Source organism: Eriocheir sinensis, unplaced genomic scaffold (genome assembly GCF_024679095.1).
Source record: "Eriocheir sinensis breed Jianghai 21 unplaced genomic scaffold, ASM2467909v1 Scaffold733, whole genome shotgun sequence".
Lineage (NCBI taxonomy): Eukaryota > Metazoa > Arthropoda > Malacostraca > Decapoda > Varunidae > Eriocheir > Eriocheir sinensis.
This window is the reverse complement of record NW_026112091.1, coordinates 144,788-165,783: the sequence shown is the minus strand read 5'-3', so window position 1 is coordinate 165,783 and position 20,996 is coordinate 144,788. Positions and strand designations below refer to the sequence as shown.

Genomic DNA, 20,996 nt, shown 5'->3' with positions numbered 1-20,996 from the left:
TCGAATAGTGAGTAAATGTAGTCAGTAAATTGCGTGGTGATAATTGAAGGGGGCAAGGGGTGAAAAGTGATTGAAGGGGCTAATGGGAATAGGTGGAGTTCGAAAATAGGTCATGTCAAGTGTCGCATACGGATTAAATCTCGTCAGTAATTTACGTGGTGATAATTAAGGGGGTGATGAGGTTGATGGTAATGGGGGGGGTTTAATTGGAGTAGGTGGAATACGGAAATGGCTTCATTTTATTTTTTTATATAAAAATAGCCTAATAAAATACATCGTAAAATGACAAAAACTCCACTAGCGTTCATCGTAAAGCAATTCTGAAAGTACCATTTGATTCGGCGGACGTTTCGGCATAGGGTAGGTGCCCATTTCAAAGTTCATACTAAAAACTAGGCGATAAAATTCATCTTTTCGTGTTTTTCTCAAAGGGGAATATACCCCCAAACACCGTTAATTTTGCCTGGGGCGTTGATTTCAGGCCATGAACGTCTTCCTCATCCTTTTCTACATAAGATGAAATGCCTCTGGGAAATAGAAAAGGAATAAAAGCGATTTTTTCTGTAAATCAAAAAAATCCCCGAGCATTCCTGATAGTTATATGCAAATATATCCGTTAGTTTTTATCTTAGAGCAATTCTGAGTGTACCATTCTATTAGTCGGAGTTTTCAGCATCGATTACGTACCCTTTGCAAAGTTCAGAGTAAAAACTAAGCGAGAAATATCACATTTTCTATACACGTCGTCACAACACCCATATTTATGAATTGCTGTCCCTTTAACATAACATAACACAATTTCACGAGTTAGGTTAGAGTAAGAAAACAGCAATTCATAAGATTGGGTGTTGTGTGATGGGTCAAAAGAAGAAGAGGAAGAAGACCTTGCTCCGCGATGCAGTGGTTACCGTGCATAGCTCTATTATAAGGCCTCAAGAAGAGAAAGAAGATCTAGATGCTAGAATTCGGAAATAGGTCATATGGGGTGTCGAGTAGGGTGTTCATGGGGTCAGTAAATTGCGTGGTGATAATGAGATAGGGGGCTCATGATAATGTGGGGAGGGCTAATGGGAGTAATTGGAATTCGTAATTAGGTCATGCTCGGTATCGAATAAAGGGTAAATGGGGTCAGTAAATTGAGTGGTGATAATTAAAAGGGGCGGGGGTTACCGGTAATTGGGGGGTGCTAATGGGAGTAAGTAAAACTCAAAAATAGGTCATGTGAGGTGTCGAATACTGGGTAAATGGGGTCAGTAAAATGTTGGGTGATGATCAGAGGGGGCGGGGGGTTAAGATAAGGGGAGGGGGCTATTGGGATTAGGTGGAATTCGTAATTAGTTCATGTTCGGTGTCGAATAGGGAGTAAATCGGGTCAGTAAATTGCGTGGTGATAATTTAAGGGGGTGGAGATGAAAAGTAATGGGGGGGCTAATGGAAATAGGTGGAATTCGAGAATAGGTCATCTCAGGTGTCGAATAGGGAATAAATCGGGTCAGTAATTTGCGTGGTGATAGTCAAGGTGGGATGAGGTTGATGGTAATAGGGGGGGTGGGTAATGGGAGTAGGTGGAATACGGAAATGGCTTCATTTTATTTTTTTCAAATAAAAATAGCCTAATAAAATACATCGTAAAATAACAATAACTCCATTGGCGTTCATCGTAAAGCAATTTTGAAAGTACCCTTCGATTCAGTGGACGGTTCTGCATGGGGTAGGTGCCCATTTCAAAGTTCATACTATAAACTAAGCGATAAAATTCATCTTTTCTTCTTTTTCGCACAGAGGACCATACCCCCAAACATTGTTAATTTTACCTGGGGCGTTGATTTCAGGCCATGAACGGCTTCCTCATCCTTTTCTACATGAGATGAAATGCCTCTGAGAAATAGAAAAAGGAATAAAAGCGGTTTTTTTATGTAAATCAAAAAAATCCCCGAACATTCCTGATAGTTATATGCAAATATATCCGTTAGTTTTTATCTTAGAGCAATTTTGAGTTTACCATTCGATTCGTCGGAGTTTTCAGCATCGATTAGGTACGCTTTCCAAAGAGAGTAAAAACTAAGCGAGAAATATCACATTTTCCATACACGTCGACACAACACCGATACTTATGAATTGCTGTTCAATTAGCCTAACCTAACTCGATTTCACGAGTTAGGTTAGAGTAAGAAAACAGCAATTCATAAGATTGGGTGTTGTGGGATGGGTCAAAAGGAGAAGAGGAAAAAGACCTTGCAGTGGTTACTGTGCATAGCTCCGTTATAAGGCCTCAAGAAGAAGAAGAAGGTCTAGATTTCAGAATTCGGAAATAGGTCATATGGGGTGTCGGGTAGGGGGTTAATGGGGTCAGTAAATTGCGTGGTGATAATTAGAGGGGGCGGAGGCTCATAATAATGTGGGGGGGGCTAATGGGAGTAATTGGAATTCGTATTTAGGTCATGTTCGGTATCGAATAATGGGTAAATGGGATCAGTAAATTGCGTGGTGATAGTTAAAGGGGGCGAGGGTTAACGGTAATTTGGGGGGGACTAATGGGAGTAGGTGAAACACGAATTATGTCATGTCAGGTGTCGAATAGGGATTAAATCGGGTCAGTAATTTACGTGGTGATAATTAAAGACTGATTGGTTTGATGGTAATGGGTGGTGTCTAATGGGAATAGGTGGAATACGGAAATGACTTAATTTTTTTTTATATATATAAAAATAGCCTAGTAAAATACATCGTAAAATGACAATAACTCCATTAGTGTTCATCGTAAAGCAATTCTGAAAGTACCGTTCGATTCGGCGGACCTTTCTGCATGGGGTACGTGCCCATTTCAGAGTTCATACTAAAAAGTAAGCGAAAAAAATCATCTTTTCCCCTAAAAGCAATTCTGAGTGTACCATTTGATTCGTCGGAGTTCTTTGCATCGATTACGTACGCTTTGCAAAGTTCAGAGTAAAAACTAAGCGAGAAATATCACTTTTCCCATATATGTCGACACACCACCCAACCTTATGAATTGCTGTTCCCTTACTTTAACCTAACTCGATTTCACGAGTTAGGTTATAGTAAGAAGACAGCAATTCATAAGATTGGGTGTTGTGGGATGGGTCAAAAGAAGAAGAGGAAGAAGACCTTGCTCCGCGAAGCAGTGGTTACTGTGCATAGCTCCGTTATAAGGCCTCAAGCAGAGGAAGAAGATCTAGATGCTAGAATTCGAAAATATGTCATATGGGATGTCGATTAGGGGGTTAATGAGGTCAGTAGATGACGTGATGATAATTAGAGGGGGCGGGGATTCATGATAATGTGTCGGGGGCTAATGTGAGTAGGTGGAATTCGTAATTAGCTCGTGTTCGGTATCGAATAAGAGGTAAATGGGGTCAGTAAATTGTGCCGTGATAATTAGAGGGGGCGGGGGTTAACGGTAATGGGGGGGGGGGCTAATGGGAGTAGGTGAAACTCGAAAATAGTTCATGTGAGATGTCGAATACTGGTAAAATGGGGTCAGTAAATTGCGTGGTGATAATCAGAGGGGGCGGGAGTTAGGATAAGGGGGGGGGGCTATTGGGAGTAGGTGGAACTCGTAATTACATGGAAACATGGAAATGCAGGCAACAGAAAGCCTATTGGCTCATTATGAGTCGCCCGCTTGGGTGATTTAATCTGCTCGATCGCCACTTGAGGCTTGGTGAGCAGATGAAAGCACCTCGATATTGAGGAGCAGATGGAAGCCCCTCGTTATTCTGTTTACTCCCGACGCAGCGAAATGACGGTCGATTCTATATTTGAAGGAGTTGAAGGTATTCGCATTCACTACTTCTGAGAGAAGATTGTTCCAGTGGCGGATGACTCGATTTGAAAAGAAACTCCTTCCAATGTCTGTGTTACATCGACTCGACTGAATGGGTAAACCGTTATTTCTAGTTCTTGAGTTGGTTTGCAGTTCAAAGAATTTGGAGTAATCGACGTTATTGAACTTTTTTAGATACTTGAAGACTTGAATCATATCCCCTCGTAGTCGTCTTTTCTCCAATGTAAAGAGATTGAGTCGCTTGAGTCGTTCCTCGTACGGTTGAGCCCTGAAGGTTGGAATCATCTTTGTGGCGCGTCGTTGAATCCTTTCCAGTAGAGCAATGTCCTACCTGTAATTGGGAGACCAGAACTGCACTGCATACTCGAGGTGCGGTCTTACCATGGAACTAGACAAGGATAGCATCACGTCTGGTGTTTTACACTCGAAGTTCCTCGCTATGAACCCGAGAATAATGTTGGCCTTGTTGTGTGCTTTTTTACAGTGATTCGCGTGTTTCAGGTCACTGCTGATAGTGACTCCAAGATCCTTTTCCTCCTGCATCGCTTGCAGAGGTCTCCCATTCATGATGTATGTATGGTTACTATTTTGGGACCCAATGTGCATGACTTTGCATTTGTCAACATTAAAAGACATTTGCCATTTTTCCGACCATTCGATAATGTGATTGAGGTCTTTCTGAATGATTTCGCAGTCGGTCTTTGTGAGGGCATCTCCACCCACCTTGGTGTCATCTGCAATTTCGATATTGTGGATTTCAGTCCTGATTCTAGGTCATTGATATATATGATAAAGAGTAAGGGTCCCAGCACTGACCCTTGAGGCACTCCACTAGTGACTGGAAGCCAATCGGAAGGCTGTCCGTTGAGTAGTACTCGTTGTTTTCTGTCGGTGAGCCAATCTCTTATCCACGCGGTCAGATTGGCTCCGATGCCCGCCGAGTGCAGTTTCTTAAGGAGTCGCTCGTGCGGTACCTTATCGAAGGCTTTCTGAAAGACCAGGTATATAACATCACTGTTCATGTTCGGTGTCGAATAGGGAGCAAATGGAGTCAGTAAATTGCGTGGTGATAATTAAAAGGGGCGGGGGTGAGAAGTAATAGGGGGGGCTAATGGGAATAGGTGGAATTCGAGAAAAGGTCATGTCAGGTGTCGAATAAGGAATAAATAGGGTCAGTAATTTGCGTGGTGATAATTAAAGGGGGATGAGGTTGATGGTAATAAGGGGAGCTAATGGGAGAAGGTGGAATACGGAAATGGCTTCATTTTATTTTTTTATATAAAATTAGCCTAATAAAATACATCGTAAAATGACAATAAATCCATTACCGTTCTTCGTAAAGCAATTCTAAAAGTACCATTTGAATCGGTGGACGTTTATGCATGGGGTAGGTACTCATTTCAAAGTTCATACTAAAAACTAAGCGATAAAATTCAAATTTTCTCGTTTTTTGCAAAGAGGACCATACCCCCAAACACCGCTAATTTTGCCCGGTGCGTTGCTTTCAGGCCATGAACGGCTTCCTCATCCTTTTCTACATAAGATGAAATACCTCTGGGAAATAGAAAAAGGAATAAAAGCGATTTTTTTCTGTAAATCAACTACTACTACTACGTACTACTACTACTACTATATACTACTACAGGTGTTATAAAGTGAAAACAGATGTCGTTATGTTCAAAAAGTAATTTATTATGACCTTTACATATCCATGCATTGAATTCAAGTTTATAATATATTCCAGGTCAAGGTTGATGTGTGTAGTTTTCATGTAGGGACAACCTGGCTAAGTACAGCTTGACCCCTGACCCCCAAGATGAGCTCACGCGCAGGAATAGTTATAAGTCCACCCTCGTAAGACAGCACTTTTGAGGATATCAGTGCATTCAGTCAGTTAGTTATTCAGTCAGCCAGTCAGTGACAGTCAGTCCATCCGTTAAGAAAGTCAGTCAGTCACACACACACACACACACACACACAGAGAGAGAGAGAGAGAGAGAGAGAGAGAGAGAGAGAGAGAGAGAGAGAGAGAGAGAGAGAGAGAGAGAGAGAGAGAGAGAGAGAGAGAGAGAGAGAGAGAATTATAGAAGCCATGAAGAGTTTTCTGGCAAAGATGTGGTGTGCAAGAAATAGGGAATTGGAAGATTTGTAATGGATACTGCTTGTGTTGTTTTATTTATTACAGGTTGTGCCGATACGAAGGCTTGATCTTGATCTTGATCTTGATGTCACAGGTGGCTCGGGATTTCTCCCCAGCCAGGCCTTTGTACAGCAAGAGCAAGAGCAAGACCGCCAGCCCGCCTCGGCCCCTCAGCCCGCCCCAAAGCTCCCTCCATGGCCTCCTGCAGGGCTTGAGGTGGTCAGGCTCATCACAGTGCTGCCCCACGCAGTGCCAGGGCAGTGCCACACCTGTAATCTGCGGCGCCATGCCCGGTCTGAGGGCGCCGCTGGACTGTGAGTGTTTGACCTTATTTTGAAGCTACTATTTGACCATCGCAGGACTTATTACACGTTTCATTAGTCTTCATTAATGAATGAGTGCCTCAAGTCATTGTTTTGGCTCTGGGGTGCCGCATATAACCTATTCCCAAAGTTTAAAAAAGAGTTCAATCAGGTCACCAAATTACTCCAGAATCACACCCAGCACTCACTGAATTACTCCAGAATCACACCCAACACTTTGAATTCCTCCAGAATCACACCCAACACACCGAATTACTCAACAATCACACCCAACACACACTGAATTGCTCCGGAATCACACCCAACGCACTGAATTACTCTAGAATAACACCCAACACACACTCAAACACACATCATTGCCAGTTAGCTTTGAGGACTGATTCTGGATCTATATTATAATGCGGCGGGCAGCTGTCAGTTGCATGAAACGCATATTTGTGTTGGCTGTTTGGGGGACCGGGGAGCCGAGTGTGCAGGGGAGGGAAGTGAAGGAAGTGTAATTGTTAGTGTTGGTGTGTTGTGGTGACAAGTGAGTGTGTTTTGCTTTTCTGAATGAGTCTATTGTACCGCAGTCTATAGAGGGAGGCTGTTCTAGTGGTGTATGGTGCGTGGAAAGTTACTTGTTACTTGTTACTTGTGTTTCTTATTTATCTAGTCCCACTTCCGCCGAAGTGCTATGCAGGACCCACATATTTAATTCATTAAATTCTCAATATTGATCACAACTTATATGCCATGTTAATTGTCAATGTTTCCATGTCAAACCATCAGAGAACAGAAATGTTTTTAGTTCTTTCTTAAATTTGGAGATATCCTTTGTTCTTCTAATGTCACACTACTGCTTGTATGCGTCAGTGGTAGTGTGATCTTTTGGTGTATAAAATGTGTGTTACTCAGTACGTTGGCTGTTTGCGCTGTGTAGGCTAGGTACGTGCGTGGGTCAATGTGAGTGTTTGTGATCTCGTACATAAGTCTGTGTGCTTGTGAAGAGGTTTCTTTGACCGATGACCTAACCTAACCTATTATCTATATCTATTATCAGGTGTCGAATAGGGAATAAATCGGTTCAGTAATTTGCGTGGTGATAATTAAAGGCGGATAAGGTTGATGGTAATGGGGCGGGCTAATGGGAGTAGGTGGAATACGGAAATGGCTTTTTTTTTTTTATATAAATAGCCTAATAATATACATCGTAAAATGAATATAAATCCATTAGCGTTCATCGTAAAGCAGTTCTAAAAGTACCATTCGATTCGGCGAACGTTTCTGCATGGGGTAGGTGCCCATTTCAAAGTTCATACTAAAAACTAAGCGATAAAATTCATCTTCTCTTGTTTTTCGCAAAGGGGACCATACCCCCTAACAATGTCAATTTTGCCTGGGGCGTTGATTTCAGGCCATGAACGGCCTCCTCTTCCTTTTCTACATAAGATGAAATGCCTCTGGGAAATAGAAAAAGGAATAAAAGCGGTTTTTTTCTGTAAATATAAAAAATTCCCGAACATTCCCGATAGTTATATGCAAATATATCCGTTAGTTTTTATCTTAGAGCAATTCTGAGTGTACCATTCGATTCGTCACAGTTTTCTGCATCGATTAGGTACCCTTTGCAAAGTTCAGAGTAAAAACTAGGCGAAAAATATCACAGTTTCCATACACGTCGACACAACACCCATACTTACGGATTGCTGTTCCCTTAGCCTAGCCTAGCCCGATTTCACGAGTTAGGTTAGAATAAGAAAACAGCAATTCATAAGATTGGGTGTTGTGTGATGGGTCAAAAGAAGAAGAGGAAGAAGACCTTGTTCCGCGATGCAGTGGTTACCGTGCATAGCTCAGTTTTAAGGACTCAAGAGGAGGAAGAAGATCTAGATGCTAAAATTCGGAAATAGGTCATATGGGGTGTCGAGTAGGGGGTTAATGGGGTCAGTAAATTCCGTGGTAATAATTAGAGGGGATGGGGGTTCATAATAATGTGGAGGGGGCTAATGGGAGAAGGTGGAATTCGTAATTAGGTCATGTTCGGTATCGAATACGGGGTAAATGGGGTCAGTAAATTGCTTGGTGATAATTAAAGGGGGCGGAGGTTAACGGTAATTGGGGGGGGGCTAATGGGAGTAGGTGAAACTCGAAAATAGGTCATGTGAGGTGTCAAATACTTGGTAAATGGGGTCAGTAAATTGCGTGGTGATAATCAGAGGGGGCGGGGGGTTAGGGTAAGGGAGGGGGCTATTGGGAGTAGGTGGAATTCGTAATTAGGTCATATTCGGTGTCGAATAGGGAGTAAATGGGGTCAGCAAACTGCATGGTGATAATTAAAGGGGGCGGGGGTGAAAAATAATGGTAGGGGGCTAATGGGAATAGGTGGAATTCGAGAATAGGTCATGTCGGGTGTCGAATAGGGAATAAATAGGGGCAGTAATTTGCGTGGTGATAATTAAAGGGGGATGAGGTTGATGGTAATTAGGGGGGCTAATGGGAGTAGGTGGAATATGGAAATGGCTTCATTTTATTTTATTTTTATAAAAATAGCCTGATAATATAAATCGTAAAATGAAAATAACTAAATTACCGTTCATCGTAAGCCAATTCTGAAAGTACCATTCGATTCGGCGGACGTTTCTGCATGGGGTAGGTGCCCATTTCAAGGTTCATACTAAAAACTAAGCGATAAAATTCATCTTTTCTTGTTTTTCGTAAAGGGGACCATACCCCCTAACAATGTTAATTTTGCCTGGGGCGTTGATTTCAGGCCATGAACGGCCTCCTCTTCCTTTTGAACATAAGATGAAATGCCTCTGGGAAATAGAAAAAGGAATAAAAGCGGTTTTTTTCTGTAAATCAAAAAAATCCCCAAACAATCCTGATAGTTATATGCATATATATCCGTTAGTTTTTACCTTAGAACAATTCTGACTGTACCCTTCGATTCGTGGGAGTTTTCTGCATCAATTAGGTACTCTCTCAAAAGTTCAGAGTAAAAACTAAGCGAGAAATATCACATTTTCCATACACGTCGACACAACACCCATACTTATGGATTGCTGTTCCCTTAGCCTAGCCTAACTCGATTTCACGAGTTAGGTTAGAGTAAGAAAACAACATAAGATTGGGTGTTGTTTGATGGGTCAAAAGAAGAAGAGGAAGAAAATCTTGTTCCGCGATGCAGTGGTTACCGTGCATAGCTCCGTTTTAAGGACTCAAGAGGAGGAAGATCTAGATGCTAAAATTCGGAGATAGGTCATATTGGGTGTCGAGTAGGGGGTTAATGGGGTCAGTAAATTGCGTGGTGATAATTATAATAATGTGGAGGGTGCTAATGGGAGAAGGTGGAATTCGTAATTAGGTCATGTTCGGTATCGAATAAGAAGTAAATGGGGTCAGTATATTGCTTGGTGATAATTAAAGGGGGCGGAGGTTAACGGTAATTGGGGGGGGCTAATGGGAGTAGGTGAAACTCGAAAATAGGTCATGTGAGGTGTCGAATGCTGGGTAAATGGGGTCAGTAAATTGCGTGGTGATAATCAGAGGTGGCGGGGTTTAGGGTAAGGGGGTGGCTATTTAGAGTAGGTGGAATTGGTAATTAGGTCATGTTCGGTGTCAAATAGGAAGTAAATGGGGTCAGTAAATTGCGTGGTGATAATTAAAGAGGGCGGGGGTGAAAAGTAATGGTGGGGGGCTAATGGGAATAGGTGGAATTCTAAAATAGGTCATGTCAGGTGTCGAATAGGGAATAAATCGGGTCACTAATTTGCGTGGTGATAATTAAAGGGGGATGAGGTTGATCGTAATGTGGGGGGCTAATGGGAGTACGTGGAATACGGAAATGGCTTCATTTTTTTTTTTTATATAAAATTAGCCTAATAAATACATCGTAAAATAACAATAACTCCATTATCGTTCATCTTAAAGAAATTCTGAAAGTACCATTCGATTCGGCGGACGTTTCTGCATGGGGTAGGTGCCCATTTCAAAGTTCATACTTAAAACTAAGCGATAAATTTCATCTTCTCTTGTTTTTCGCAAAGGGGACCATACCCCCTAACAATGTTAATTTTGCCTGGGGCGTTGATTTCAGGCCATGAACTGCTTCCTCTTCCTTTTCTACATAAGATGAAATGCCTCTGGGAAATAGAAAAAGGAAAAAAAGCGGTTTTTTTCTGTAAATCAAAAAAATCCCCGAACATTCCTCATAGTTATATGCAAATATAACCGTTAGTTTTTATCTTAGAGCAATTATGAGTGTACCATTCGATTCGTCGGCGTTTTCTGCATCGATTAGGTACCCTTTGCAAAGTTCAGAGTAAAAACTAAGCGAGAAATATCACATTTTCCATACATGTCGACACAACACCCATACTTATGAATTGCTGTTCCCTTAGCTTAATCTAACTCGATTTCAGGAGTTAGGTTAGAGTAAGAAAACAGCAATTCATAAGATTGGTTGTTATTTGATGGGTCAAAACAAGAAAAGGAAGAAGACCTTGTTCCGCGATGCGGTGGTTACCGTGCATAGCTCCTTTATCAGGACTCAAGAGGAGGAAGATCTAGATGCTAGAATTCGGAAATAGGTCATATGGGGTGTCAAATACGGGGTTAATGGGGTCAGTAAATTGCGTGGTGATAATTAGAGGGGGCGGAGGTTCATGATAATGTGGGGGGGGCTAATGGGAGTAATTGGAATTCGTAATTAGGTCATGTTCGGTATCGAATTAGGGGTAAATGAGGTCAATAAACTGCGTTGTGAAAATTAAAAGGGGCGGGGGTTAACGGTAATTGGGGGGGCTAATGGGAGTAGGTGAAACACGAAAATAGGTCATGTGAAGTGTCGAATACTGGTTAAATGGGGTCAGCAAACTGCGTGGTGATAATCAGAGGGGGCAGGGGGTTACAGTAAGGGGGGGGCTATTGGGAGTAGGTGAAATTCGTAATTAGGTCATATTCGGTGTCGAATAGGGAGTAAATGGGGTCAGTAAATTTCGTGGTGATAATTAAAGGGGGCGGTGGTGAAAAGTAATGGGGGAGGGGGCTAATGGAAATAGGTGGAATTCGAAAATAGGTCATGTCAGCCGTCGAATAAAGAATAAATCGGGTCAGTAATTTGCGTGGTGATAATTAAAGGGGGATGAGGTTGATCGTAATGGGGGGGGGCTAATGGGAGTAGGTGGAATATGGAAATGGCTTCATTTTATTTTATTTTTATAAAAATAGCCTAATAATATACATCGTAGAATGACAATAACTCCATTAGCGTTCATCGTAAAGCAATTCTGAAAGTACCGTTCGATTCCGCGGACGTTTCTACATGGGGTAGGTGCCCATTTCAAAGTTCATATTAAAAACTATTCGATAAAATTCATCTTTTCTTGTTTTTCGCAAAGGGGACCATACCCCCAAACACCGTTAATTTTGCCCGGAGGGTTGATTTCAGGCCATCAACGGCTTCCTCATCCTTTTCTACATAAGATGAAATGCCTCTGGGAAATAGAAAAAGGAATAAAAGCCCTTTTTTTCCTGTAAATCAAAAAAATCCCAGAACATTCCTTTTTTTTTTAACAACAAAGGAGGCAGCTCAAGGGCACACAAAAAAAGAAAGCAATAATAAAAAAAAAAAAGCCCGCTACTCGCTGCTCCTAAAGTAAAACTAAAGAGGTGGCCGAAAGATAGGTCAGCTTCGGGAGGAGAGGTGTCCTGATACCCTCCTCTTGAAAGAGTTCAAGTCGTAGGCAGGAGGAAATACAGATGAAGGAAGATTGTTCCAGAGTTTACCAGCGTGAGGGATGAAAGAGTGAAGATGCTGGTTAACTCTTGCATAAGGGGCTTGGACAGTATAGGGATGAGCATGAGTAGAAAGTCGAGTGCAGCGGGGCCGCGGGAGGGGGGGAGGCATGCAGTTAGCAAGTTCAGAAGAGCAGTCAGCGTGGAAATATCGATAGAAGATAGAAAGAGAGGCATCATTGCGGCGGAATTTAAGAGGTAGAAGACTATCAGTATGAGGAGGAGTGCTGATGAGACGAAGAGCCTTAGCCTCCACTCTGTCCAGAATTCCTGATAGTTATATGCAAATATATCCGATAGTTTTTATCTTAGAGCAATTCTAATTGTACCCTTCGATTCGTCGGAGTTTTCTGCATCGATTAGGTACCCTTTGCAGAGTTCAGAGTAAAATCTAAGCGAGAAATATCACTTTTTCCATTCATGTCGACACAACACCCAGCCTTATGAATTGCTGTTCCCTTAACTAAACCTAACTCGATTTCACGCGTTAGGTTAGAGTAAGAAAACAGCAATTCATAAGATTGGGTGTTGTAGGATGGGTCAAAAGAAAAAGAGGAGGAAGACCTTGCTCCGCAATTCAGTGGTTACTGTGCATAGCTCCGTTATAAGGCCTCAAGAAGAGGAAGAAGGTCTAGATTTTTGAATTCGGAAATAGGTCATATAAGGGGTGTCGAGTAGGGGGTTAATGGGGTCAGTAAATTGCGTGGTGATAATTAGAGGGGCGGAGGCTCATGATAATGTGGGGGGGGCTAATGGGAGTAAATGGAATTCATATTTATGTCATCTTCGGTATCGAATAAGGGGTAAATGGGGTCAGTAAATTGCGTGGTGATAATTAAAGGGGGCGGGGGTAAACGGTAAATGGGGGGGGCTAATGGGAATAGGTGAAACTCGAAAATAGGTCATGTGAGGTGTCGAATACAGGGTAAATGGGGTCAGTAAATTACGTGGTGATAATCAGAGGGAGTATTGGGAGTAGGTGGAATTCGTATATGGGTCATGTTCGGTGTCGAATAGGGAGTAAATGGGTCAGTACCATGCGAGGTGATAATTAAAGGTTGCGGTCGTGAAAAGTAATGGTGGGGGCTAATGGGAATAGGTGGAATTCGAAAATAGGTCATGTCAGGTGTCGAATAGGGAATAAATCTGGTCAGTAATTTGTGTGGTGATAATTAAAGGGGGATGAGGTTGATGATAATGAGGAATACGGAAATGGTTTCATTTTATTTAATTTTTATAAAAATAGCCCCATGATATACATCGTAAAATGACAATAACTCCATTACCGTTCTTCGTAAAGCAATTCTGAAAGTACCATTTTAATCGGCGGACGTTTATGCATGGGGTAGGTGCCCATTTCAAAGTTCATACTAAAAACTAAGCGATAAAATTCATCTTTTCTTGTTTTTCGCAGAGGTGACCATACCCCCAAACACCGTTAATTTTGCCTGGGTTGTTGACATCAGGCCATGAACGGCTTCCTCATCCTTTTCTACATAAGATGAAATGCCTCTGGGAAATAGAAAAAAGGAATAAAAGCGGTTTTTTCTGTAAATCAAAAAAATCCCCGAACATTTCTTTTTTTTTTTTTTTACAGCAAAGGAGACAGTCCAAGGGCACAAAAAAAGTAAACATCAACAAAAAAAGCCCGCTACTCCCTGCTCCTAAAAAGAATCCAAAGAGGCGGCCGAAAGACAGGTCAGCTTCGGGAGGAGAGGTGTCCTGATACCCTCCCCTTGAAAGAGTTCAAGTCGTAGGCAGGAGGAAATACAGATGAAGGAAGATTGTTCCAGAGTTTACCAGCGTGAGGGATGAAAGAGTGAAGATGCTGATTAACTCTTGCATAAGGGGTTTGGACAGTATAGGGATGAGCATGAGTAGAAAGTCGAGTGCAGCGGGGCCGCGGGAGGGGGGGAGGCATGCAGTTAGCAAGTTCAGAAGAGCAGTCAGCGTGGAAATATCGATAGAAGATAGAAAGAGAGGCAACATTGCGGCGGAATTTAAGAGGTAGAAGACTATCAGTATGAGGAGGAGAGCTGATGAGACGAAGAGCCTTAGCCTCCACTCTGTCCAGAAGAGCTGTGTGAGTGGAGCCCCCCCACACATGAGATGCATACTCCATACGAGGGCGGACAAGGCCCCTCTATATGGACAGCAACTGTGCAGGGGAGAAGAACTGGCGGAGACGGTACAGAACGCCCAGCCTCGAGGAAGCTGATTTAGTAAGAGAAGATGTGAAGTTTCCAGTTGAGATTTTGAGTTAAGGATAGACCGAGGATGTTTAATGTTGAGGAAGGTGATAGCTGGGTGTTGTCAAAGAATAGGGGATAGTTGTTTGGAAGATTGTGTCGAGTGGATAGGTGGAGAAACTCTGTTTTTGAGGCGTTGAAGGACACCAGGTTCTTCTTGCCCCAATCGGAAATAATAGTAAGGTCTGAGGCTAAGCGTTCTGCAGCCTCCAGCCTTGAGTCGTTAAGTTCGTGAAGGGTGGGTCTTCTATTAAAAGAAGTTGAATAATGCAGAGTGGAATCATCGGCGTAGGAATGGATAGGACAGTTCGTTTTGGAAAGAAGATCATCAATGAACAACAGAAAAAGAGTGGGAGATAGGACAGAACCCTGTGGGACACCACTGTTAATAGATTTAGGGGAAGAACAGTGACCGTCTACCACGGCAGAAATAGAACGGTCAGAAAGGAAACTGGAGATAAAGGTACAGAGAGAAGGATAGAAACCGTAGGAGGGTAGTTTAGAAAGCAAAGATTTGTGCCAGACCCTATCAAAAGCTTTTGATATGTCCAGCGCAATAGCAAAAGTTTCACCGAAACGGCTAATAGAGGATGACCAAGAGTCAGTTAAGAAGGCTAGGAGATCACCAGTAGAACGCCCCTTGCGGAACCCATACTGGCGATCAGATAGAAGGTCAGAAGTGGAAAGGTGCTTTTGAATCTTCCGGTTAAGGATTGATTCAAAAGCTTTAGATAGACAAGAAAGTAAAGCAATAGGACGGTAGTTTGAGGGATTGGAGCGGTCACCCTTCTTAGGTACAGGCTGTATGAAGGCATACTTCCAGCAAGAAAGAAAGGTAGATGTTGACAGGCAGAGGCGAAAGAGTTTGACCAGGCAGGGTGACAGCACGGAGGCACAGTTTTTAAGGACAATAGGAGGCACTCCATCAGGTCCATAAGCCTTCTGAGGATTGAGGCCAGAGAGTGCATAGAAAACATCATTTTGAAGAATCTTTATAACAGGCATAAAGGAGTCAGAGGGGGGATGAGTAGGAGGAATATGCCCAGAATCGTCCAGAGTGGAGTTTTTAGAAAAAGTTTGAGAGAAGAGTTCAGCCTTAGAGATAGATGAGACGGCAGTGTAGCCGTCAGGACTGAGGAGTGGAGGGAAAGATGAAGAAGTGAAGTTGGAGGAGATGTTTTTGGCTAGATGCCAGAAGTCACGGGAAGAGTTAGAGAAAGCAAGGTTTTGGCATTTTCTATTAATGAAAGAATTTTTTGATTAGTCGGAGAATATATTTGGCACGATTTCGGGCAGAAATGTAAAGTTCATAATTAGCATTAGTTTGAAGGCTCTGGTACCTTTTGTGAGCTACTTCTCTATCATTGACACAAGCGTGATTAAACCAAGGCTTTTTAGCTTGAGGAGTAGAGAAAGAACGAGGAATGTATGCCTCCATTCCAGAGACAATCACCTCTGTGATGCGCTGAGCACACACAGAGGGGTCTCTATCCTGGAAGCACTAATCATTCCACGGGAAATCGGAAAAGTACATCCTCAGGTCGTCCCACCGAGCTGAGGCAAAATGCCAGAAGCATCGCCTCTTCGGTGGGTCCAGAGGGTGTACAGGAGCGATAGGACAGGATGCAGAAATAAGATTGTGATCGGAGGAGCCCAACGGAGAGAACAGTTTGACAGAATAAGCAGAAGGGTTTGAGGTAAGGAAGAGGTCTAGAATGTTGGGCCGATCTCCAAGACGGTCGGGAATACGTGTAGGGTGCTGGACCAACTGCTCTAGGTCGTTGAGGATAGCAAAGTTGTAGGCTTGTTCACCAGGATGGTCAGTGAAAGAGGATGAAAGCCAAAGCTGGTGGTGAACATTGAAATCTCCTAGGATGGAGATTTCAGCGAAAGGAGAGTGGGTCAAGATGTGCTCCACTTTAGAATTCAAATAGTCAAAGAATTTTACATAGTTGGTAGAGTTAGGTGAGAGATAAACAGCACAGATGTATTTAGTAATAGAATGACAGTAAAGTCTTAACCAGATGGTGGAAAATTCAGAAGAGTCAAGGTCGTGGGCACGAGAGCAAGTGATGTCGTTGCGCACGTAGGCGCAACCACCAGCTTTGGATTGAAATTTAGGATAGAGATAGTAGGAGGGAACAGAGTAGAGATTGCTGTCAGTAGCCTCAGAAACCTGTGTTTCGGTAAGGAAGAGAAGGTGAGGTTTAGAGGAGGAGAGATGATGTTCCACAGAATGAAAATTAGAGCGAAGACCGCGAATGTTGCAGAAATTGAGAAGAAAGAGGTTCGAGGAGTTATCAAGACACCTCTCGGGTCGGCAGCCAGAAGGGGAGTCCTCCCTGGGGGAATTTGTGGTCCCCCCCCCCCCAGGCGGGGACTCCGAGGCTTGGTGTGTATGCGCCATTTTGAAATTTTAATTTTGGGAAAAGGTGTATATGTTGTGTGAATGTAGTGTGGTGTGGATAAAGAGCGGATCTGTCTTTAGAGAGCATGCTGAACTACTCTCCGGTGTTATTGAGACAATAGGGAAACGGTTAGTGAGGACATGGGAAGGGTCTTTGGAGGGCTTCAGCTCCCTTCTCACCTCCCATATATACCTCACCGGGAGTGGCTTGCGCCCGTTCGGTAGGTGTCTTCCTACCTACTCCAGCCTGATAGTTATATGCAAATATATCCGTTAGTTTTTATCTTAAAGCAATTCTGAGTGTACCATTCGATTCGTCGGAGTTTTCTGCATCGGTTAGGTACCCTTTGCAAAGTTCAGATTAAAAACTGAGCAAGAAATATCACATTTTCCATACACGTCGACACAACACCCATACTTATGAATTTCTGTTCCATTAGCCTAACCTAACGCGGTTTCACGAGTTAGGTTAGAGTAAAAAAACAGCAATTCATAGGATTGGGTGTTGTTTGATGGGTCAAAAGAAGAAGAGGAAGAAGACCTTATTCCACGATGCAGTGGTTACCGTGCATAGCTCCGTTATAAGGACTCAAGAGGAGGAAGAAGATCTAGATGCTAGAATTCGGAAATAGGTCATATGGGGTGTCGATTAGGGGGTTAATGGGGTCAGTAAATTGCGTGGTGATAATTAGAGGGGATGGGGGATCATGATAATGTGGGGGGGGGGGCTAATGTGAGTAGGTGGAATTCGTAATTAGGTTATGTTCGGTATCGAATAAGGGGCAAATGGGGTCAGTAAATTGCGTGGTTATAATTAAAGAGGGCGGGGGTTAACGATAATGGGGAGGGCTAATAGGAGTACGCGAAACTCGAAAATAGGTCATGTGAGGTGTTGAATACTGGGTAAATGGGGTCAGTACATTGCCTGGTGATAATCAGAAAGGACGGGGGGTTAGGGTAAGGGGGGGGAGCTGTTGTGAGTAGGTGGAATTCGTAATTTGGTCATGTTCGGTGTCGAATAGTGAGTAAATGGGGTCAGTAAATTGCGTGGTGATAATTAAAGGGGGGTGGGGGTTGATAATTAATGGGGGGGGGCTAATGGGAATAGGTTGAATTCGAGAATAGGTCATGTCAGGTATCGAATAGGAAATGGCTTCATTTTATATAATTTTTTTATAAAAATAGGCTTTTTTTTTTTTTTTTTTTTTAAAGCAAAGGAGACAGTTCAAGGTCACACAAAAAGCAAACATTAATAAAAAAAAAAACCCCGCTACTCACTGCTCCTAAAAAGAATCCAAAGAGGTGGCCGAAAGATAGGTCAGTTTCGGGAGGAGAGGTGTCCTGATACCCTCCTCTTGAAAGAGTTAAGTCGTAGGCAGGAGGAAATACAGATGAAGGAAGATTGTTCCAGAGTTTACCAGCGTGAGGGATGAAAGAGTGAAGATGCTGGTTAACTCTTGCATAAGGGGTTTGGACGGTATATGGATGAGCATGAGTAGAAAGTCGAGTGCAGCGGGGCCGCGGGAGGGGGGGAGGCATGCAGTTAGCAAGTTCAGAAGAGCAGTCAGCGTGGAAATATTGATAGAAGATAGAAAGAGAGGCAACATTGCGGCGGAATTTAAGAGGTAGAAGACTATCAGTATGAGGAGGAGAGCTGATGAGACGAAGAGCCTTAGCCTCCACTCTGTCCAGAAGAGCTGTGTGAGTGGAGCCCCCCCACACATGAGATGCATACTCCATACGAGGGCGGACAAGGCCCCTGTATATGGACAGCAACTGTGCAGGGGAGAAGAACTGGCGGAGACGGTACAGAACGCCCAGCCTCGAGGAAGCTGATTTAGTAAGAGATGAGATATGAAGTTTCCAGTTGAGATTTTGAGTTAAGGATAGACCGAGAATGTTTAGTGTTGAGGAAGGTGATAGCTGGGTGTTGTCAAAGAATAGGGGATAGTTGTTTGGAAGATTGTGTCGAGTGGATAGGTGGAGAAACTGTGTTTTTGAGGCGTTGAAGGACACCAGGTTCTTCTTGCCCCAATCGGAAATAATAGTAAGGTCTGAGGCTAAGCGTTCTGCAGCCTCCAGCCTTGAGTCGTTAAGTTCCTGAAGGGTGGGTCTTCTATTGAAAGAAGTTGAATAATGCAGAGTGGAATCATCGGCGTAGGAATGGATAGGACAGTTCGTTTTGGAAAGAAGATCATCAATGAACAACAGAAAAAGAGTGGGAGATAGGACAGAACCCTGTGGGACACCACTGTTAATAGATTTAGGAGAAGAACAGTGACCGTCTACCACGGCAGAAATAGAACGGTCAGAAAGGAAACTGGAGATAAAGGTACAGAGAGAAGGATAGAAACCGTAGGAGGGTAGTTTTGAAAGCAAAGATTTGTGCCAGACCCTATCAATACCAGACCCTAATTATATACATCGTAGAATGACAATAACTCCATTAGCGTTCATCGTAAAGCAATTCTGAAAGTACCATTCGATTCGGCGGACGGTTCTGCATGGGGTAGGTGCCCATTTCAAAGTTCATACTAAAAACTAAGCGATAAAATTCATATTTTCTTCTTTTTCGCAAAGGGGACCATACCCCCAAACACCGTAATTTATTCTGGGGCGTTGATTTCAGGCCATGAACGGCTTCCGCATCCTTTTCTACATAAGATGAAATGCCTCTTGGAAATAGAAAAAGGAATAAAAGCGTTTTTTTCTGTAAATCAAAAAAATCCCTGAACATTCCTGATAGATATATGCAAATATATCTGTTAGTTTTTATCTTAGAGCAATTCTGAGTATACCATTCGATTCGTCGGAGTTTTCTTCATCGATTAGGTACCCTTTGCAAAGTTCAGAGTAAAAACAAAGCGAGAAATATCATATTTTCCATACAGGTCGACACAACACCCATACTTATGAATTGCTCTTACCTTAATCTAACCTAACTCGATTTCACGAGTTAGGCTAGAGTAAGAAAACAGCAATTCATAAGATTGGGTGTTGTTGGATTGGTCAAAAGAAGAAGAGGAAGAAGACCTTGCTCCGCAATGCAGTGATTACTGTGCATAGCTCCGACATAATGGCTCAAGAAGAAGTAGAAGCTCTAGATTTTAGAATTCAGAAATAGGTCATAAGGGGGTGTCGATTAGGGGGTTAATGGGGTCAGTAAATTGCGTGGTGATAATTAAAGGGGGCGGGGGTTAACGGTAATTGGGGGGGCTAATGGGAGTAGGTGAAACTCGAAATTAGGTCATGTGAGTTGTCGAATACAGGTTAAATGGGGTCAATAATTTGCCTGGTGATAATCAGAGGGGGCGGGGGGCTAGAGTAAGGGGGGGGGCTATTGGGAGCAGGTGGAATTCGTAATTAGGTCATGTTCGGTGTCGAATAGGGAGTAAATGGGGTCAGTAAATTGCATAATGATAATTAAAGGGGGCGGTGGTGAAAAGTAATGGAGGATGCTAATGGGAGTAGGTGGAATTCGAAAATAAGTCATGTCAGGTGTCGAATAGGGAATAAATCTGGTCAGTAATTTGCGTGGTGATAATTAAAGGGGGATAAGGTTGATGGTAAGGGGGAGGGGGCTAATGGGAGTAGGTGTAATACGGAAATGACAACTTTTTTTTTATATAAAAATAGCCTAATAAATAAATGACAATAACTCCATTAGCGTTCATCGTAAAGCAATTTTGAAAGTACCATTCGATTCGGCGGACGTTTCTGCATGGGGTAGGTGCCCATTTCAAAGTTCAAACTAAAACCTAAGCAATAAAATTCATCTTTTCTTGTTTTTCGCAAAGGTGACCATAACCCCATATACCGATAATCTTGCTTGGGGCGTTGATCTCGGTCAGTAAATTGCGTGGTAATATTTAAAGAGGGCGGGGGTTAACGGTAATGGGGGGGGGCTAATGGGAGTATATGAAACTCGAAAAAAGGTCATGTGAGGTCTCGAATACTGGGTAGATGGGGTCAGTCAATTGCGTGGTTATAATCAGAGGGGGCGGGGGGATAGGGTAAGTTGGGAGGGCTAATAATAGGAAAATTTTCTGGGCGATGCAGTGGTTAGCGTGCATAGCTCCGATATAAGGCCTCAAGAAGAGAAAGAAGATCTAGATGCTAGAACTCGGAAATAGGTAATATGGGGTGTCGAGTAGGGGGTAAATAGGGTCAGTAAATTGCGTGGTGATAACCAGAGGGGGCGGCATGTTAGGGTAATGGGGGGGGGGGGGGGCTATTGGGATTAAGTGGAATTCGTAATTAGTTAATTTTCGGTGCCGAATAGGCAGTAAATGGG

At 42.9% G+C, this 20,996-nt stretch overlaps 1 protein-coding gene across 10 annotated transcripts in view; it reads left to right on the top strand.

Annotated features, from left to right (window-relative positions):
• LOC126994160 (uncharacterized) overlaps nt 1-20,996 on the top strand; it is a 90,560-nt gene that overhangs the window by 31,417 nt on the left and 38,147 nt on the right. For 9 of the 10 annotated variants that reach the window (XR_007748854.1, XR_007748851.1, XR_007748849.1 and 6 more), the window contains one exon: nt 6,040-6,259. The exons of the other annotated variant lie outside the window; for it this stretch is intronic. Coding sequence is in view for 1 of the 9 variants with exons in the window: in XM_050853410.1 (XP_050709367.1) it covers nt 6,040-6,259 (220 nt within the window). In the remaining 8 variants the exon portion in view is untranslated. The remainder of the gene's footprint in view (nt 1-6,039; nt 6,260-20,996) is intronic. 10 annotated transcript variants of the gene reach the window in all.